The sequence below is a fragment of the Carettochelys insculpta genome, chromosome 7 (genome assembly GCF_033958435.1).
Source record: "Carettochelys insculpta isolate YL-2023 chromosome 7, ASM3395843v1, whole genome shotgun sequence".
NCBI lineage: Eukaryota > Metazoa > Chordata > Testudines > Carettochelyidae > Carettochelys > Carettochelys insculpta.
The window spans coordinates 52,606,784-52,629,442 of record NC_134143.1 but is presented as its reverse complement, the minus strand read 5'-3'; the positions used below and the strand labels follow the sequence as shown (position 1 = coordinate 52,629,442).

Here is a 22,659-nt window from a genome sequence, read left to right as displayed (position 1 = left end):
GCTGACAGGTTGGCATTGTGGAAGCCAAAGTGCTCACAGAGCTGGGGCTGGGCCACATGGTCCTGGTAAGTTGAAGAGCAGGCCAAGTGGTAGGTGGGTCAGCCCTTCCCTGATTGTTGTAGCTTCCTGTGCTATGCAGTCTCCCAGACGACCTGCACGGGGCCATATAGGTAGCTATGTGGCTGCATGGCTTACAGAGAACTTAGCTTCCAACCCTATGGATACTGCTAAGGCAAAAATCTCCAGCATCTCTGCACATGGACAACTAGAATGCAATTGACATGAACAAGCACTTGAAGTTATGTTATCAGTGATACTGCAAATCTTTTCAAAACACAAGCTAGAGAACTACCTATTAATTATAAACAGGAATATTTTGTTCCTATAGTTCTTGAAGCATGGTTTATATTGGCACAGGGTTTTATGAAAACAAATGAATCAATCGTGCAGCAAATCAAGTTTAAAATAATGGAGTTTGAAATGACCTTCATAAAAATAAATTTGATTTAAAACCATTCAGGTGCTCTTTATCATGAAAATGTTTTATGACGTGAAACAGGTTATCATAACTTGTTTCAATCTAAATGTGTTGCATGTTACTTTCATAGAAGCATAGAACTGTAGGGATAGAAGGAATCATCTAATCTGGTGCCCTGCACTGATGGCAGGACTAAGCACTATCTATTTTAGGCCACCTCTGACCTATCTTAAAAATCTCCAATGATAGAGACTCCACAAGCTCCATAGGCAATTTATTCCACTGCTAAATCACCCTTTCCCTCACAGGAAGTTTTACTAATGTCCAACCTAAACCTCCCTTGCTGCAATTTAAGCCCATTGTTCTTGTCCTGTCCTAAGTGGTTAGGCAGAACAATTGTTCTCCCTCCTTCTTGTACTTTATATATTCAGTCTTCTCTTCTCCAGTTTCTTGAATCTTCTCTCATAGGTCATGTTTTCTAGACCTTTGTTGCTCTTCTCTAGCCTGTCTCCAATTTGTCCACCTCTCTCCTGAAACATGGCCCCCAGAACTGCATACAGTATTCCAGTTGAGGCCTACGAAATGTGGGGTAGGGTGGAAGAATTACTTCTTATGTTTTGCTAAATAACATGCCTGTAAATGCATCCCTCAATGATACTTGCATTTTTTGGTGTTACACTGCTCACTCAGACTCAGCTTGTCATACTCTATGATGCCCAGACCCCTTTCTTTAGTTCTCCTTCCTAGACAGTCATTTCCTATTTTACATTTGTGCAGCTGATTGTTTCTAAGTGGACTACTTTGCATTTGTCCTTATGGAATTTCATCTTGTTTTATTCATATTATTTCTCCAGTTTGTCCAAATCAGTGTGAATTTTAATTCTATACCCTAAAGTATGTATAATCTCTCTCATCTTGGTATCAGACTTCATTTGTGTACTTCTGAGATCATCACCTAAATCACAGATGAAAATATAGAACAAAGCCTGACCCAAAACTGATTCTGTGGGACCCCACTCAATTTGCCCTTTTAGCTTAACTGTGAACCACTGATAACTACTCTCTGGGAATACTCTTCCAACCAGTTAGGCACCCACCTTATAGTAGCTCCATTTAGGTTGTTATCCCCAGATTGTTAATGACAAGGTTATGTGAGAGTATCAAAAGACACACTGAATTCAAGATATATCGCATCTACTGCTTCCTTCCCATCCACAAGGCTTGTTAGCTTGCCAAAGAAAGCTATTAGGGTTGTCTGCACAATTTGTTCTTTACAAATCCATGCTGCCTACTACTTACATTTAGGTTGTTCACAAATTGATTTGCTTAATTATTTGCTCCATTATCTTTCTAGGTAATGAAGTTAAGCTTATTGGTCTGCAATTGCCCTGTAATTTATACACTGCAGTCTGCATGGTTTTGCTACTTTTTTATTTTAAACTTTTTGGAAGTACTTTTTGAAATATATCAATTCAGATGGAAGCTATAATACTTCTGGGACCACAGAGAAATGACTTGTTTGAAATGTTAATAGGAAACTTTTCATGAATGAAGGGGTAGTTTTAAAATCACTTTGAAGATAACAATTCCTTTTCATCCCAAAACGTTAATTTTTTAAAATGATAAATTACTACTTGATCAAATTTTTCTTTGTTAAGTGAAAAATCACATTTAATTTCTTGCAGTGCATATAGGGTACTGAAAATTTATATCTCTAGAGGGAAGTGTTGGAAAAGACTGCGACTGATATATTACGAAGACTCACAGATTCCAGTGATGTTATGAATGAATGATTATTGCTCAAGTGCATATTGACTCACTGCAAAAAATTATTTCTGTAGTACTTACTCCACGTCCGTGGCATTTTGTTGCACATTCATGAACACCAAAAATACTAGTATTTTGGCACCGGCGATTGAGACAGAGCTGCAAAATGAGAAAGAGAACAGCTTTAATATTCCTGAAGGAAAAAAAAATACTTCAGTGCACAAGACAATCTGTTATCCTTAAAACTACATTTGTTCACCTATCACCTTTCTAGCAGCAATTTTACTGATTTGCCTATGCAGCAGCTAATTTCAAACCATTAAGGCCACATCTACGCTGCCCCTCCCTTTCAGAAGGGGCATGTAAATGCAGCAGTTTGAAAGTGCTAATCAGACACCATTATGAATATTTGATGCCTCATTTGCATAATAACGCACACTCGCCACGTCAAAAGTTCAGCTTTCAAAATGCAAAGTAGCCGTGTAGACAGTGTTCCTTCGAAAGGAAACCCTGCTTCTGAAAGCATCCTTCCAGATTTTTTTCAGGAAGAAGGGTGCTTTCGAAAGCAGGGCTTCCTTTTGAAGGAACCCTCTTTACATGGCTAATTTGCATTTTCGAAGCAGCACTTTTGATGCAGCGAGTGGCTGCTCTTATGCATATGAGGCACTGAATATTCACATCAGCACCTCACTGGCATTTTTGAATCGCTGTATTTACATGCCCCTTCCGAAAGGATTATCCCTGATTTACTGCAATGTAAGAAAAAGATCAGAATCAAAAACTATGGTGCAGATTTTTAAGACAGGTGTTGCTCCACTCAGGTTTGCAATGTGTAATTGATTCAGGAATTTGTTTCATTTTCAAAATGGGTTTATTAACTTATGCACCAAGCATTGGCAATCAATAGAATCTGAGCTTATGTGCTCATCTTACTATTGAAAAGAATACCTGGATTCCCTAATCACTTAGGCATTGCAAAATTGAGGTCAGCAATGCCTAAATACTTTTACCAAGTATGTTCTTTACAAATCCTTTGGGTTCAAAGTCACATTCAGTCCCAGGCTGGGGTAAAGGCTGGTGTTTCGTTTGACTAGTCTTGTAGGGTACTGCAAGATAGACTTTCAGATATTGAGGACTATATACTGAGCTATAGTAAAACTACATAGCTCCACTGAAACTTACATTCAATGAGGATCTGGCTTTCAGTTTTTGCCAATTAACAATTATTAAAACACTTGATTATTTACATAATTGAGTTCTTAGTCTTCCAGACCAATCAACATGCCATGTACTTGGACTGGCTGTATAAATGGGCACAGTTCAATTCACACCATTACATGGAGCTGTGTGATTTATACCAGTGGAGGAGATGGCCCTGGATATCTGGAAATTCTTGAGTATTTTCAAAAGAACATGGATAAATGCTGGGGCTGAGGGTGAGATGAGAAAGAGAAAGGGCTAGTTTAATCTCATCTGATAAATCTAAAACATTCTAACAGTGAATTTTTACAAGCTAAATTTTCTATCAAGTACAAATAGCAATGCATATTAGGTAAAATAATCATCCCACAGGAAATTTGCATAAGCCTAAGGAAAGAGCTTTTGCCATTTTGTTAAGTGGAAATTAACAAATATAGAGTGTCACATAATCAAATGCAAAGTTCTTTGTTTTGTAATCATTAGAGAGTTAACTTCACTCTTCCCACACATCTGAAGGCTGGGATAAAGCAAGATTAGCACCCTCTGATAAAAATACCAATCAATACAAAGGGCAATGACTGAGGTAGCTGTTAGTAATAAAAAGTTATCCAATTCTAGTTGAAAAATATTAAGATTGGAATGACTGTTACTGTAGTAGCTCAACAATTAAAAAAGCAGTGTATAAATTCTGCTCTCCTTTAACTCTGTAATTCAGTTTAGTAGGATTACAAGGTAGTCACAATAATTAGCAGCGGGCTGGGAAAAATGATGGCAGTAGACAAAGGGATGGCTAATCAGGACAGTTATCCCCTGGGGGAAAGAAAAATGGGAAACAAATTAGAGTGAATTGGCATCAATGTGCATGCATGTAGTGAATATGTTCTGATTATAGCAGTATTCGCAGTTCAGATATTCAGAGTGTACTAGGCACAGAGAAATTTGATCAGCTTAAAATGGCTGAATTTCAAACCTTATCTGCAGCATAAAAATCAATTCATATTCTGAATCCATAATACAAATATGGTACTGCTTTGAAAGTAAAATATATAATTTCAAAAGTATTAGACTATTCTATAGTGTGCATGTATGTGGTATGTGTAAGAAAATAATTAGACAGATTAGAAAGATTACATACTGGACTCACTACTCAACTGGAATTGGGGGATTTTATACCACTGGATTCCTGACCAGTTTTCTCTTTGAAAAGCCATTTTATAAGACCATTTTATCAGAGATTTACAACATTTACAGACGATGGTGTGTTTTCTTGTAATATAGCTTTTGTCATCATAATTAGACATTGATAACAGGTTTAAGACATGTTCTAACGTGTGATAGTTTAGCAACACTTAAGCATTTGTATATGTGAATTGTTTTGTTTCAACTTATCTAAACCAACTTTCCTTCCTTCCTTCCTACAGCCCTCTAATACCATGACTACCCTCTCCTCCTCACTTGTCCCAGGACACCATTCTTCACTCCCATATATAAATTCACCACCTTCCAGGCTCTTCTTTCTTCCACTGCTCAGTCTCCTATTTTCCCCTCCATCCAAAACTCTGGATGTGGTGCCAAGATGGAAACTATACTACCAATGTATGAGACAATTTGTACTACTTGCAAAGTGTTTGTGTGAAAGCATCTGCTTCAGTAGCTGCACAATTGGTTCAGGTTTCCCTTTAAAGTGAAAGGCCATTCTTTGCAGCCTTTCTTGTTAACCATTGCATCAGTCTTACTACAGCTTTCTCTGAAGTGAAAAATGAAAATGTGAATAATGATTAGCAAAACTGTATTAACCTTATTATTAGGAAGATGGTGTGAGGTTAATTAGAATTTTGCAGAAATTCCAGAAAGCTCCATGGACTCTCTTTGGGTAGTGGTATGAAAATTCCTAGTCAGTTATATTTTGAAGTTTGTTTCATTAAACATATACTTGGATTTCTGAATGAGTCCAAGGGACATTCAAGAAATACTGGGTACCCTATGCACGTAGATCTTTTAATCTAACCAATGAATCCTGTAAGATAGTGTAAACAACAAATCCTGAATCAAGACAACACGCAAATCAGTTTAATTACAACCCTAATATCCAGGCATATCTCCCAGCAATAAATACATTTAGTCAGATTTTCAATAGTTGGCCTTTATTTTGTCTTCTGGAATTACTTCGCAAGAAGAAAACTCTCTACCATTTATTTTAAAACTACTCGTAAATCAGATATCTAAGTGATTTACATTATACCTTCAAAACTATGACTACAAAAACAGAAGCTAAGTGAAGGAGCAGGCAAAAGCCTGTCTCAGTATAAGGGCATAGAAGACAGTGAAAATTACCTACTACTTTGTGCAAAAAAAATATATATTAAAACAATAAAGTGACACCTGTCTTAGTACACAGAGATGTGAAACATAAGAATAGTAAAGTTCCACTTTTATACACTGAGACATGACAGTGCAAAGAGTATTTTTGAATCTTTCTTACTTTTCCATCTTCACATTTTGTGCCTGCCAAAACGAGACCAGGATCAGGCATATCATCCCCCAAGTACACATGGGTACCACGACACAGAATCTTGCCTCCTTCCTGCAGTGGGATATTTGTTTCTATGGAAACAGCATTGGTACCAATTACAGGTCGATTTGCTCCCCCTTGACACTGAATTTTTCCACATTTAGCATCTCTGAAGGGAAAAATGATTTCAACATATTTAAAGATATCCAAAACTGTGGCTTGTGTTGCAATGTCCGATGTTTTGGGTGCAAATAGAGACCCCACCTGGGTTCACATTTAGCAAAGGAACTTTTGGAATCCTTGCCACAGTTGCCATAAGGATCTCCTGCAGAATTGACTTTTTCAAAGCATATTCCAGGGGCGGGTTTAGCACCTGAAACAAAAACAAATCAGGATTTTCATCTGATGCAGTGTTGTTAATAATCTTCTCTGAGCTTCACTGCTATTTTGGTTGATGGTAAGATGTGGCCTGCATACAGACCAAACAAATCAAAACTGTTGTGCTTGCTCAGCATGCTAATTAAGCAACCTGAGTGTCCACAATTGGTGGTCTCACTTAGCTAAGCAAATTGATAAATGGGCTTAACTCTCCAAGATTTCTAGATGGTGTCCCTCATATATCCTCATAGTGCAGTGGTTCCCAACGTCTTCAGTAACAAGGCACACTTCAGTGAGCCAAAGAATTCCATGGCACACTCACTCTTCTCATCTGAATCAACTGCTCACAAATCATTGCCCCTCCCTACCAGCCCATGGGCACTGTAATGCAGCACTTAAACCATGCCCCAGCTTCAACAGGCTCCTGCCCTCCCATCCTCCCACCTTGCCAAAGCAGGGAGCAGGCAGTCTTGCTGCTTGAGCCCCAGCTGGCATGGAGTTGTCAATTTCCCCTTGAGGCGGCTCTGCAAAGAGCTACAATGAGGAGAAAATTGACAAAGTTTCATGGCATACTTCAACAGTTCTCATGGCATGCCTGTGTCACAGCACACCCGTTGAAAACCACTGTCCTAGGACATACAGAACAATTGTTAACTAGTTTGTTTAAGAAAGATAGTGAATCATTTACCAGTTGTCTCCCTGCCCTCCAGAGTAGCTAAGTGAGAACCTAAAAGCTAAAGAATAGACAAAGAGGAGTGCTAGGTCACTAGGGCTACATCTACACTACAGCCATCTTTCAAAAGGAGTTCTTGTGGAAGATCTCTTTCAAAAAATACCTTCTTTTGCAGGAGCGCCTCCACACACACAAAAAAAGCAGATTGACAGATCAATCTGCTCTTTCAACAGTGTCCCCACAGCCCCCGCTCTTTTGAAAAATGGGCCAGTGATCGAAAAATCTGGCGCCACAAGCACTGCTCATTTGAAAAAAAAGGGCCCGTGGAGCATCTACACACACTTGTTTTCTAAAGTAGGTTTTGAAAGAAGGCACTCGTCCTGTTCCAGGAGCAAAAGATGGCTTCTGGAAGAAAAGACATGTTCTTTCGATTTCTGATTGAAAAGCATATTTTGTGTGTAGACCCTCTGCATATTCTTTCAACAAAAGGGCTGGATTTTGTGAAAGAACTTGCTAGTGTAGATGCAGCCTGAGAGCCAACGGGAGAAAGGGATACTTGAAGAGCTCTTAAAGCATGGGTAAAAAATCCAAAAGAAAGCAGGACTGGTCTGAGGTAAGGGTAATACTGCAGTGAAGTTCTAGAGCTAGGACACTGAAGCTACATGACACCTGCACCTTATTTACCCCAGACATTTTAAACATAAAATGTTTTTCGAACACCAGTGCAGGTTCACTGGTGATAGCAAAAGGTGGGAATACTTGTGTAGCCAGGTCACAGATTTATAGAATTTAAGGCCAGACTAGAGTTTTACATCATGTAGTCTGAGATCCTGTATAATACAGACCATAGATTTTAATCTAGTTACTTCTCTACTGAGCCCAATAACTTGTATTTGAATAAAGCATTATCATCTAGAAAAGCACCATGATCTGAGGACTTCAGAGATGGAGAACACTGTCCTTGGTAGGTTATTTCAGTGGTGATTGCACTCACTGCTAGACATTCATGCTTTATATCTAATTTGAATGCATTTGGTTTTTGTTATACCTTTATCTGCTAGGTTAAACAGGTTTAGACCTGGATATTTTCTCCTCATGGAACTAATTATACAACATATGTAAATCATTGTTGGCATTCCAAGCACCGTGACTTGCTTTGAGAAGAGTTAGATGACACAGTGGTTAAAGTTCCAGCAGGTGCCTGGACCTCTGCTTACATCAGTACTCATACCATTGATGTAATGCCAGTGACCTGTAACATACAGGTCGTGTCTACACTAGCCCAAAACTTCGAAATTGCCATGCAAATAGCCATTTTGAAGTTGCCTAATGAAGTGCTGAAATACATATTCAATGCCTCATTAGCATGCCAGCAGCCACAGCACTTTGAAATTACCCCAGCTCGCCGCCACGCAGCTTGTCCAGATGGGGGTCCTTTTCAAAAGGACCCTGGCAACTTTGAAATCCCCTTATTCCTATCTGCTGTTAGGAATAAGGGGATTTCGACGTTGCTGGGGTCCTTTAGAAAAGGAGCCCTGTCTGGATGAGCCGTGTAGCGGCGAGCTGTGGCAGTTTTGAAGTCCCGCGGCTGCCGGCATGCTAATGAGGTGCTGAATATGTATTTCAGCGCTTCATTAGTAAACTTCGAAGTGGCCATTTGCATGGCCATTTTGAAGTTTTGGGTGAATGTAGACGTAGCCACAAAGTCTTTCATCTAGAATACAGCCGACAAGCACTGGACTTTGTCCAGATTAGGAAAATGAAACATCGGAACAAAATGATCTGGATACCTACAAGCTGAGAATGTTTTACTTTTAGTGAATGATGTCCCTGTTGTTTAACAACAGAAGCAGAATACCCTAGGGAGCATTACAATTGCCAAATATTTTGAACTGTTTCCAAGCATGTGTATATACAAAACTCTTGCATTTCTTGATTAAAAACTTTAAAAAAGAGGAAGGTTAAAAAAGGCTTCATACTCATGAAGAACAAAATTAAACCTGATAGAATTGCAGTTAGCGTGATTTTTTTCACTAATAACGCAGAGATTACAGACAATTATCTACATTTCACAGTGAGAAGCTTGACTAATAGAATATCTTTTACTGAATAGCAGACTAATGCTACCATGGACAAAACATTCAATATTAAAGAGACATTTTAGATAGCTTCCCCATCTTTCCCTAACTTTTTACATACTGAAACTGGAAACCTGAGAAAATAGGGCACCGAGGGAACAACATGGCTACGTCTACACTAGCCTCTTCCTTTCAGAAGGGGCAAGGTAATGAGCAAGTTGGGAAGATGCTAATGAGGTGCTGGTGTGAATATGCAGCACCTTATTAGCATAATGACGGCCGCATGTGATTTGAAAGCGCCTTTGTTGAATCGTGCACCGCCTGTGTAGATGGGGGCCTTTCGAAAGGACCCACCCACCTGGACTTCAAAAGCCCCTTCTTCCTAGTTAGTTTTATCAAGAAGGGGCTTTTGAAGTCTGGTGGTGGGGGGTCCTTTCAAAAGCCCCCAGGTACATGGGCAGCACATGGTTCGAAAGTGGTGCTTTCAAAGTGTGTGCGGCTACCATTATGCTAATAAGGCACTGCATATTCACAGCAGCACCTCATTAGCATCTTCCCAACTTGCTCATCAGCATGCCAGCAGCCGTGGCACTTTGAAATTGCCACAGCTCGCTGGCAACTTCAAAATCCCCTTATTCCTATCTGCTGTTAGGAATAAGGGGATTTCGAAGTTGCGCGTAGAATAAGGGGATTTCAAAGTTGCATGTAGATGCAGCCCATATGAGCTGCTGGTCTCTCAGAGAGACAAGAGCCTGAAATTCTTTTAAGGATTACTATCAAGTTTCCTGAGTTCATGATCCTTCTCAAATCTGAGGCTACTAAAAAGGACTCACATGGGATCCTTATACATCTTCAGAAAATTACAGGCAATAATACATTGAGTGAAGCATCTAGAATAAGAAACTGCACAATTGGCTGTGCCTACACTACCACCTTCCTTCGAAGGAAAGGTGGTAATTAGGGTGTTGGGAGTTTGCTAATGAAGTGCTGCCATGCAGAGGCAGCACTTCATTAAGCAAAGTCCCCCTGCGGCAACTCTGAAGTTTTAAACTTCGAACTACCGGCACACGTCGAGTTGCGGCGCACCCGCCAGTACTTCAAAGTGCTGGGGCAACTTCGAAGTCCTCTTATTTTGAGGAGTAAGGGGACTTCGAAGTTGCCCCAGCACTTTGAAGTACTGGCAGGTGAGCCGCGGCTAGATGCGTGCCTGTACTTCGAAGTTTAAAACTTTGGAGTTGCCATGGGGGGGAGGCGGGATTTGCTTAATGAATTGCTGCCTATGCACGGCAGCACTTCATTAGTAAACTCCCAACCCTAATTACCATCCTTCCCTTCGAAGGAAGGTGGTAGTGTAGACAAGCCCAATTGAAAGACAAAATGTCAATTTCACTTGCTCTGTGGTCTCCTTCTTTAGTTTCCAGTTTAGGGCCAGGATTCAGCATCAGATCAACATTAAAACATGTATAAACTATGACTATTCTGAAGGGAAAATAAGATGGGGAAGAAGAAGAGAAAAGCTTAAAGATCAAGTAAACCTAATTCCATTTTCTCTTACATGTACACAGCCCTAATTATTTAGCCCTAACATTCATAACTGGCCTAAGGAATGCACCTGCTTCTGGCACAGTTTTCTCAGCTGGAAAAACCTGTTACACAGTATGTTATATTACTACAGTAAAGAACACTTACCCAGAGAGTGCAACAATGCTTCAGTCTGACAGCCCAAAAGTACAGAAATGTGTTGACCAGCATGTTATGTGGGTCCAGAACAGCAAAAAGCAAAATGCTTACTTTGGTTTACGATCATCAATCAGAGTTCATAAAAGGCAATGGCCATTACTTAGATAAGGAGCTGGATGAGGTGGGAGAGCAGGTTGGGGTGCATTTTTATTTTCTGAATGAGCCTTTGGAGTGGGACACCCAACTATATTTTTGACTGTGAAAGGAGTCAGCCTAGATGATGACAAAACCAGCTTTGCTGGATAGGGAGCACATCTGTCTCTTTTAGCTCAACAGACATGTTCAACTCCAGCTAACAATTATTAAGAGCATAGACCTTTTAGAGGACAGAAAGTCTGTTCTACCAGGCTCTGAGTTTGCTGCATGTAAAAACACCTGGCTCCCACTAGTCAACTATGGTCTGGAAAGCAAAGCATAGCTCTAAATTTCTGGTCTCCAAATTGAAAGCATAACATTCTCTGGCTTGGGATTCAGATGGCTGCAGCCTTGTCCAGATTGGTGGTTTTAACCAGCTTTGGATTTCATTAGAGTTGCAAACAAAAAAAAAATATATGAGGAAAATGAACAGGTGGGATTACTGGATTAAAAGAAAGAGATTTCAATAGACACATAAGCAAATCATGATGGTATATTTCTCAAGGAAAGCCATTTATCACAATTTCAGCACACAAATTAAAGCAGAGAGCACACTCTATTTTGTTACTTCAAGAGGCAGAAACAACATGATTTGTGAAAAGATTTCCAGAGCATATCTGGGTGAGCAGAGTTTATTTCACTTTGATGTAGATAATTATAACACTGTGCCCCTATATTTGAGGGCCTATCAGTCTTTGCTTTCCAAATCTCTCTCTTGCTCTTTTTTTGCAAAAGGAAGTCAGACATCTGAAATCACATCACGTTAAAACATGCCACTGAACTGGTCAGCCTGCATACATTATTTTCAAATATGCAAACTGATAAATTCATTTATTTATTTACAACACAAACAGAAATGTTGTGTGGTTTCAGGTGATTCTATGATTGGCTTTAATTAAAAATACCTTAAAATACCATCCAGGAGAAGAAAGCGGGTTAGAATTTGAAAAGGAGAGAGAATTCTGACAGTAGGGGAGGTTACAAACACGGAAGTACCAGGTGATGGAATGAAAAGTGAAAGGCAAAGAAGGAGGCTCTTGTTAAGAGACTAGATTGAGACTAAGAAATTTAGGTGCAATTTCCACCAGTGACACTGACTACCTGTGGAACCTTGGATAAGACATATAATCTTTATTTATTTTTTCCTTTTCTCTAAAAATGTGGTGAGTGGGAGACCTGATGAGCTACACTACACTAATGACTATCAATCATGTAAGAATCCACAAGTAAATACAAGATGACATGCAGGAATACTATGTCTTGATTCACCATCCTACTTTTGCTGCTCTGTTGGTGCAAAGCAGACTTCCACTTGCTTTATCTGGCTAATGGAGAAGTTTCTTTGTATGGAGGCATAATCTGGTGGTGCAGAGCTGACAGAGTGCCTGCATCACTGGCTCCTACTCCTCCACCTGGATGAGTCCCAGATTCCTGAGCAATTCTGGTGGGCTCCTAGCAGTCTGTACAAAACAGTTTTTAAAGATGCAGTTTTGCATGGGGGAACATGACTCTCAACCAGTCCCACTCTGGGCTTAATGTTAACTTTGTATCTCTACTTGGACTGAGGAACTGGACCTAAATTTGTGAGGATCATGTTTATCATGTTCAAGTACTTGTAAATTTATGTATACAAAGCTTATTGGTATTTACTAGTCATGAAGATATAACAAATCAATTTAAAGGTTAATTAGACCATAGTTGCAGGTAGAACAATTTAACCATAGTTTTAATAGTCAGTAGGGATGGGGGGCAATCTGTATTATAACATCCAAACTTATCTTACTTTATTGATGTAGGTTTTGTTTTTTTCTTAAAAGCTCCTGCCTTGATCAGAGGTACCCATAGCAAATACACACACAACCAGAAGATGACTTCCTAAAGAAATGACTAGTGCTGTCCAAACAGCCACACAACAGAGTCAATTGCCCGCTAATTATTAAGAAGCCAGCGCAATTAGTTCATTATGCCTGGAAAAGGTCAGGAAGAAGATAAGCACTGCAGTATGCTCATATACCAATAGGATATTAGCTCAAATGATATTTACTATTATTTGGAACTGCTAGGTATGAAACCAGCAGACAGACTCCATCCAACAAGAAGGTCATATGCCACTTGGCTGCATGATCTGTCCCACATTACTCACACAGGAGCAAATAAATGTGCATGCCCAGCTCATCTCCCCCACTCCCAGCCTTGGAAAGATTTATTTGCCTGTCAGTGGAGAAAATGCCAGCAGTTTAAAGGTTAACATTCCCTACACTCACAGAAAATCAATAATTTGTCTCTTTACAATAGTTTTATCTGCATATCTAGGTTATCTTGAAAATGCCAGTGGAGCAGCAGACATTATACAAATGCGTTTACAATTGATGCATCCATCCTTCAGCTAGATTACTGTTGATAGGTGAAACCAATGACATATGGATTTTTTCAGAAATGGAAATGTAAAACAATGTCTCAAGTAGAAGCATTTTACCCTTTTAATATTAAAAAAAATGATACACCTGCAAGAGTTGCTGTCACCAGGTGCATCTCAGGATATTAGAGACAAGGTGGATGAAGTAATATCATTTACCGGACCAACTTCTGTTGATGAAAGAGACAAGCGTTCGAGCTACATAGAGCTCTGCTGAAGATAGTACCTCACTTACCTTCATCTTACGAACATGTAAGAGTGAAACAAGAGAACAATCTGGTGCACGGGGCACAGAGTGCAATGTGGCTACTCTTTAATGAGAATTTACTATAATTTTTAGAGATTGTTCCCTGTGTATTCTTTCTCTCCACAAGCAGCTGTGTTTTCTATCCAGCCATAGGGCTTGCTGAAACATACCATGCTTTGTAAGTGGCCTTGATTTAGGACAAAACTCTAGCTGTGGAGACCTGGGAGCATCAAAGAGATTATGCACTTTTCCCAAGTGTGTATAGGTGTGGGGGTGGGGACTGCTTGACCTTTTCTTTCAGACACTCTTACTGTTCAACTTCAGTTAATTCTTTGGCTGCAGCTTACTGAATGATGAGAAGGCCAGAGTTACATACCCGTCTACAGTTTGCGCTCCATGAAGGAAATGGTTTGGGATCTTAATGAATATTGCAAGACTCCCTCTCATCCTTCCCACTTGCCAGCAGGTGTTGTATCTTCTCCCAAACAGATTTTTAATTTCTTTATTTGGAAGCTCTAATGCCAAACTGACACTCAGGTGCTGCCTTAGTCAGAGACGCTACTCAGTTTCCCTGACTGTCATTCAGGGATTGTCCCCTGACATCAGACTCCATATATGGCAGAGGATAAAGGTGGGAAAAGAGACCAATTCTGTCCCTAGGGAATACATATGGGGATACTCAGCCATGTAAGCATTAAATAATATCCTAAAGATGAGTGCAAGGTTCTGAGACACCTACACAGCTCTTTAGAGCTCCACTCAATGGGGTCACAGTGGCCCAGAATTTGGTCTTGTGTTACTTAATTTACAAAGACAAAACAGACATTGGGAAAACACACAAAAATATTTTAAGAAAGATAATATGCTGGCATAACTAATGCTCAACCCTAAAATATACTGGTTTTATTGGATGGGATGGTCATGAAAAGTACTTCTCCATGTGAACTGGACTCACCTGCTTGAATCAATGCTCCAGTCCCACTGACAGAGATATAAAACTTCAAGATCTCTACCAGGCATTCATAAAACTTAATTGAATACCCTGAAGCCCACTACTTCTAGACAGGCTCAGGAGGGTAAACAACAGAACACCACTTGTCATCACCTACAGCCCTCAACTTCAACTCCTCCAGTGCATTATTGATAACTTACAACCTATACTGGAAGATGAACCCTCATTCTCACAGGCCCTGGGTGACAGGCCTATTCCCTTCAACAGACAGCCACTCAACCTCAAGAAAATTCTCACTAGCAGCCACACACTATACTCGAGAAATACTAACCCTGGAACCTTTCCTTGCAACAAACCCCATCGCCAGCTCTGTCCACATATCAGTGATAGAGACACCATCACTGGACTTAACCATGTTAGCCACACCATCGGGGCTCATACACGTGCACATCCACTAATGTGATACACACCATCATGTACCAGCAATGTCCCTCTGCCATGCACAGTGGACAACAGGGAGAGTCACTACACCAAAGGATGAATGGAGACAAATCCAACATTAGAAATTTGAATACACAAACTGGTAAGTGAGCACTTTAACCTAGCAGGGTACTTCATCAGTGATGTTAAGGTTTGTGTATTACTACAAAGAGACATCTGAATGGGAATTCATTTGCAAGTTTGATGCCTTTCACCAGGGACTCAACAAGGATCTCAATTATCTTACACATTGCAAGGACAATCTCCCCAACTTTGATATTTGCAGGGATGGTACCCATACCACTTTATTTACTTTTGACAAAGTGAAAAAGCAGCCCTGTATCACTGCACAGACTAATAAAATAATGTATTAGGTGATGACCTTTCATGGGAGAGACCCATTTCTTCAGATCTGGAGAAGTCTGATGAGGTTTTTATTTTTCTCTCCCCGTCTCTCCTCTTCCTACTCCCATTCCTTACTTTTTACTTTTTATATTTACCTGATTCCTCAGTGTTCTCTCAGTTTTGCTTAAGAATCTGAAGAAGCGGGTCTTTCCCACCAGAGCTCATTACCTAATAAATAATATCGTTAGTCTTTAAGGTGCCGCAGGACTGCTTATTTTGTTTTGTGAAGGCACGGACTAACCCAGCTAACCCCTAAGACATGATACAGCATAGCTATTTCCCTGAAACAGATAGTCATTGCTTTCCCTATTGTAAACAAATTCAAATCTCTTTCACTGCTTTTCTTTAACTAGATCTACAAAGGTAGGATCAGCATTTATTGCAGGGTTATTGGGCCTCTGAAAGGAAACACATACAAAGAACACTCAGATAAAGACTTCAATATATTTCCACAGAAAACCTTACTTGCTTTATCCCACATGACTTCCTGCTACTTTTCGCACCATATCATAAGTTCTGCAAGCCTAAGTCTGTAAACGCAAGCTTTGAGATTCACTGCCCCCCACTTTTGTTGTTGTTGGGTTGTTTTTTTTGTTTGTTTGCACAGCTGACATCCCTGTAGGAGCCTACTGTCATTGGAAGCTAAAGGGATGTGAGCTGCCAAGAGCCAAAGTTACTTTTAAAATTGGGACTAAGACTCCTAAATCATCTAGATGCTTTTGAGCAGCCTGGTCCAATCTAGTCATTGTACCTGTAGCTTCTCTATATCTCTGTTCCCCCACCTGAACAATGGGAATAATGGGCACTTTCCTACCTCAGCTGGCAGATTATGAGGGATTCATTACTACAGTATCCAGGACCATCAAAGTACCTAGAATACACAATGTTCTCCTTAATCAGTCCACTGATTCTTATTATGCAATTACCACCCTTGGCTCACAATCTGCCCCTCCAGTGTAGTTAGGTGGGGTCTAGGTGGAGACTAGTGCACATATCCAGCCCTCAAACTCACCATGGAGGTTTTGCATATTGTTTTACTCTCAACAGCTGTACTGATATATATGGGATATATATTTGGTCTCCTTCAATGTTGGATTTTTTGATTCAGCAATTATTTATAAGCTGCTATAAACTGGGACAGATCCTGTAAAAATCAAAGAAGCTTTGTCATTTTATACGAATAGAGCACCTCCCCCTGTTTTTCATGAACATGACTCTATTCAGGAGTAGGTACAGGCCTTGTGTCTTATAAATTACACAGCTATTGAAGCTGCAGGGATCAGTAATTTTATTTAAGAATAAAAACTCAGGCTGTTTTGCTTTATTCTCATGGCAGAAAGGAGGCAGATTTGGATCTCACCTGGAGAAGATTTACACCTGTGTAGCTCAGTGGCTTCAGGGGAGTTACTTTTGATTTATAAAAATGTTAGTGATATCAGACTCAAACCCCTCAATTTGAGTTTAGGAATCTCCTCTCTCTCAGAAGTGTATTCTCACAGGGGGCAGTGAATATAGTCTAGAAAGGACGGTCCACATTAAAGGGGCAACCACAGTAGAAGAATTAGTACCCTTAATACAGCAGCAGGTAGTAACAGTACAACATCACAAATGCTAAAAGTCTTTAGGGTTTTTATCCCCATACCATAAAACCGTATACTTTATACTCTTTCATTTAGCTGCACCATTTTGGGCCACTGCTGTAATTCAGAGAGCCATAGTTCTAGTGTGTGCCTATCATGGGGCTCGGTTTGCACATGTATGCACATGATACTGAAACTAATTACGAGACAAATGCAGTAATGCCAGTTAAGTCTTCCATGACCAGCTGGGCCCTGGGCTCAATAAGGCCTCTAACCATTGTTCCAGTAAATGTGTCCTAATAGCTCCTGTCTGCAGTAGACTTGCCATGCAGTAAAGCACACGTTGGACAGAATTTTAAAGGTGGGTGGGAGATAACTGGCATTGAGCAGTGAGACTTCCAGAGGAACCTCTTCCTCCGGAGATGAAGATAGCAATGTTGCCTTGGGAATTCAGCTTCCTGACCTTTAGGTGGATTTATCTCACGAACAGGAATTACTCACGGTTCAACTGAGTAATGTTCCATTGTATAGAAAAATCTTTTACAACGTGTTTTTGTTTCATGCAAAACTTCCTGTGCCCATGTATTTAAGAGTGAATTTCATCACTGAGTATGTCTACGGTTTGTACATAAGGCTGCTAGATTTGGTAGAGTAGTTCAGATTCAGTTTTTGTGAACCATGTAGACACAAACACACTGACAGATCAGACTGTTATCTCCTGAGCACTTAATGCCTTATGTCCATTTGCATTAATGACTTCAAATAGAGCTGAACGTGCTCAGCACCTAGCAGGATGATGCAAGGCACCAGTTCAGCAAAGCATGTAAGCAGATGTTCAAACGTGTTTAAATCCCAGTGAAGTCATGGCAGAATCAGGGCCTATGTACAGTAATTTGCCTCAAATAACATAGTAGTAGCCAGAAACTCACTCTCTATATCCTTCTATAACCACTCAACACCATTCCGAACAAAGGGGAATACAAACCCTAAAATTGTTCGATTAGAACAAAATATACTATTTGCCAGATCTGCAGAGAGTATGAACTGGAGTAACTTTAGGCCCACCGATGGCCTGGGGGCAGGGAATCAAAGAGGGCAGTTGACCCTTGTCCTAGAGCTCTGGCTGCTCCCAATGCTACTTTGGCAGTAGCAGAAGCCTAAGCTCTGGGCCACTTTGAAATGATGCAGTTCTATGATGCCGCTCCATGCGAGGCACTGAGGGAGCATTGGGGGACCCAAGGCTGACTGTTCTGAACCATACTCCTTCCAAAGTCACATGAGATTTGATATTTTAGTAACAATTTACATAACACCAGGCTCCTTGTATACAGAACTTACCTTGACCCCAGAGTGTGATACATTGTTGTTCGTGAGTCTGACATATGCCATTATAACAATATCCATCTACTCTGTAGCATGGGTGTCCATCATGTAAATATACATTAGCTGGACAGTGAGGATTGGCTCCAGTGCAGAACTCTGGAAGATCACAGGAATTACTTGAATCTCTGCAAGAAATCCCTGCTGGCTTCAACTGAAAGAAGAAAAGAAGCTGTTGTAATTCCAATCAATAAAAGATACACAGTGGTATAATTTATGCTACACATTAACGTTTGACTAGCTCTGACCAACCAATCATTAAGCACAGAAAAAAAACAAAACAAAACAAAACAATAGAGCGCTTTATATGTAGTTATTGGATGTATTGTGTGAAGGTTTTTGGCACATTTTCAAAGCAAGTTCACAACTCTGCTCTTGGACAAAAGTGTATGGCTCATGTGCTACACCACAGAGTAGAATTTGGCATTTACTTAACGTTACACTGCTCCCATGCTCTGCTGGGATCATCCACCACCCTGTGTCACTGCAGCTCACCACCTCAGTGATATATCCCCCATCACAGTACTCTGAGGCAAGTGTTCTGGTTCTTAAATGGACAGGTAAAGAACTATCATCAGTTTTCAAGGGGCCTGTTTATTGGCTCCCACAGACATAAAAACCTGTGGTGTTTAATGGCAAAAGGAACTGCATGTGTGGATCAAAAGGAGTCTGAAAATATTTTCACTGTTCCACTAATACTATTGGGGCTACACTACATGCTCAAGGTGACTGTAATGATATAATTCTTGAGTCAGCAAACTAGCCACTTAACAGCACATGTGCTAGCCTTAATTAATAAAACTAATTCAGGAGTAGGTTATCCCTATTTGGACGTGAATTCTCCCACTTTTCTGCAAATTGAACTGGGTGGCCTCTTTCTCAATAAAGATGTCTCACAGTCTTCTCCCCAAACTCCCACCCATGGAGCGTACAGCCACTCCTGTCCTTGTGTTGCTTAAGAGAATGATTTCCTTCTCTTCAGAGCCAGAGAGCAATTAATCAATTACGGTGAACCTAGCCCTTCCGAGTACTTACTTATCAACAAGAGGATAATGGTTATGCAGTGGACTACTAACAATTTAAGTGCATCAACAAGGCACTGTAGGCAACAAAAACACTGACTCTAAACCACGGTAGGTGTTAGAAAAACATATAAGCAGGCTTAAAACAGTGCCTGCTAACCTCAGTGAAACCTTGCCTGGATACTTCTAGCTCTCACCCAAAAGCTAAACGTGAGGATTTAGGAATGTACTTGTCTGTGGCAACCCTGTCTGGCTGTTCTTAACTGTAGCCACAAGAGTTTGCTGCTGTCACTTGTGACTTGTCAACAAAAAAGGTTTGTATTAATAGAATTAATTAACATTCATCTTATTAAGAACCCTTCCAGATAGGGTGACTGAGGCATGTCCAGTGTATCTTAGTCTGCTATGGCATAGCATCCATAAGTGTCGGCAGAAATCTACATGTAGAAGTTCAGACACATGCAGGGATTTTGTGTGCATGAGTGAAAACAGCCACAGCTACTGCATGCACAATTAACGGGGGGCCCTATTGATTTGGCTGTGAATCGTCAACTGCTGTTTCTAGCTGATAGCTTCTTAACTACTTACATTAAACACCACAAGTGTCTTAATGCTTAATTATACCAATTTGTTCTGCCTTCTTGTTTACTAATCTGCAGTTGAGATGATTATGGAATTCTGACACTGCGCAGAAATAAGAAACCTTTCCACAAATTCACCTTGCAGTCTTCACAGCAAAGTCCATGTGCACATACTGCTTCTGGTTTCAAAGTGCAGGTAGCAGCATTACAGCAACGATTTGTACATTCCTAGATGGGAAGTAAATTAACATTGGACAACTTTAAGTCAAAAGTCAACATCTTTCTAAAACGTACACTCTAGTTCAGACACAAGTTATGGACATGATGCAGGAAATACCATGAAATTACATGTAACAGGTCAAACTAGGTGACCTTTTGGCCTTGAAATCTGTGACCCTGTAAGTAACTGTAGTAGATAAGCAAGGGCCATATGGCTATGCCCAAATACTAATATGTTCAGTAAATGCACATAAGATTTACCAGTGGTTTTAGCTCCACTGGAATCAGTGGAGTTACACTAGTCTGAAGCTGGAGGAATGTAGCGGTGACTCAGGCCCAAATCCCTAGAGACAAATTCTGTCAGCGACGTGGGTGGTGGCATTGTTGTCAATGAGGCTGCATTGGATCAGGGATAACAGAATGTGACCCTAAAGATATCATAGCCAATCCTAATGATTAGTTATGCCTAGCCAGAGTAAGCAAATGAACGTACCCCACCCTAATTGTTAGTTATTTCTAGGCAGAACATTGAATAGAATAGAGGCCAAATACTCAGGGGCATTTAAAAAAAAAATCAGTCATTTCTGATTTCAGTGGAGTGGTGCTGAGTTACTCGATCTGAGAATCATAGAAGATTAGGACTGGAAGAGACTTCACAAGGTCAACCAGTCCAACGCCAACAAAAATAATTCTAGCCTGGGCTTTGTCAAGCCTAGCTGTAAAAACCTCTACGGACACAGATTCCATCACCCTCCTAAGCAGCTCATTCCAGTGCTTCACTACATTCCCACGGAAATGCTTTTTCCTAATATCCAACCTATTTTCCCCCCTCTCCACTGCAACTTGAGACCATTGCTTCTTGTTCTGTCATCTGCCACCACTGAGAATAGCCTAGCTCAATCCTATTCGGACCACCTTCCCTGCCTCCATTAGGTAGTTGAAGGCTGCTATCAAATATCTCCCCCACCTTCTTCAGCAGACTAAATAAGCCCACGTCTCGCCTCATAAATCATGCACTTTAGCACCCTAATAAATTTTTGTTGCCCCCCATTGGCCTTTCTCCAGTTTGTTCACATCCTTTCTGTGGTGGGGAACCCAAAACTGGACACAAAATTCCATGTGAGGCTTCCCCAGTACCAAATAGATGGGAATAACCATTTCCCTCAATCTGTTGGTAATGCTCCTACTAATGCAGCCCAACATGCCATTAGCCTTTTTAGAAACAAGGGCCCACTGTTGATGCATATCCAGCTTCTTATTTGTGAAGTCCTTTTCTGCAGAACTGCTGTTTAGCCAGTTGGTCCCCAGCCTGAAGCAGCAAATGGAATTTTTCTGTCTTAAGTGCAGGACTCTGAACTTGTCCTTGTTGAACCTCATCAGCTTTCTTTTGGCCCACTCCTCCAATTTGTCTCTGTCACTCTGGACCTTACCCCAATCTTCCAGCATATCTATCTCTTTCTATCCACCGTAGAGTGCATTCATTCAAGCCATAATTTGTAAACTTGCTGGCAAATATACTATGGGAGACCATATCTAAAGCTTTTCTAAATTCAAGGTGTATTATGTCCACCACATTCCCAATATCAACAGACCTAGCTATCCAATCGTAGAAGGCCCTTAAGTTGATCAGGCATGATTCCCCTGTAGTGAATCCATGTTGACTGCTCCTGATCACCTTCCTCTGCTCCAAGCTCTTCAAAATGGATTCCTAGAGGACCCCCTCTGTGACTTTTCCAGAACTGATATGAGGCTGACCTGTCCACAGTTCCCTAGATTTGCCTTCCCTTTTATAAAGATGGACGCTACATTTGCCATTTTCCCAATCATCAGGACCTATATCAACTGCCATGAGGTTTCAAAGACAATGTCCAATGGCTCTGCAATCACATCAGCTAAACCCTCTCAGCATCCTCAAATGCATTAGACCTGGCCTCATGGACTCGTGAAAGACCAGCTGTTCCAAGTAGTCCCTAACCTGTTCTTTCAGTACTGAGGACTGCTAACATCCTTCCCATACTGTGCCGCACTTATCTCTGAAGACTGGGGCAAAAAAAAAAACAAAACAAAAAACATTGACTACCTCAGCTTTTTACACATCGTCTGTCACTAGGTTGCATTCCCCATTCAGTAAGGGTCCCACACTTTCCCTGGCTGCTTTCTTGCTGCTAACATACCTGTAGAAACTCTTCTTGTTGCCCTTCAGACCTTCAGATCCCTTGCTAACTGCAACTCTAATTGTGCTTTGACCTACCTGATTACACCCCTCCATGCTTGAGCAATTTTTATACTCCTCCCTAGTCATCAAGTTTTCACTTCTTGTGAGCTTCCTCTTCATGATTAAGCTCACTGAAGATGTCCCTGTGAAGCCAAGCTGGTTACCTGCCATATCTGCTATTCTTTCTACACATTGGGATGG

The 22,659-nt window shown here is 40.6% G+C and overlaps 1 protein-coding gene across 5 annotated transcripts in view; it reads right to left on the bottom strand.

The window, feature by feature from the left end:
• ADAM12 (ADAM metallopeptidase domain 12) overlaps positions 1 to 22,659 on the bottom strand; it is a 322,879-nt gene that overhangs the window by 19,642 nt on the left and 280,578 nt on the right. For 4 of the 5 annotated variants that reach the window (XM_075000469.1, XM_075000470.1, XM_075000473.1 and 1 more), the window contains 5 exons: positions 20,163 to 20,252; positions 18,380 to 18,575; positions 6,222 to 6,330; positions 5,928 to 6,126; positions 2,327 to 2,404 (listed from right to left, as the gene is read on the bottom strand). In XM_075000469.1, coding sequence (XP_074856570.1) covers positions 2,327 to 2,404; positions 5,928 to 6,126; positions 6,222 to 6,330; positions 18,380 to 18,575; positions 20,163 to 20,252 — 672 coding nt within the window. The remainder of the gene's footprint in view (positions 1 to 2,326; positions 2,405 to 5,927; positions 6,127 to 6,221; positions 6,331 to 18,379; positions 18,576 to 20,162; positions 20,253 to 22,659) is intronic. The other variant, XM_075000471.1, reaches the window with a different exon arrangement.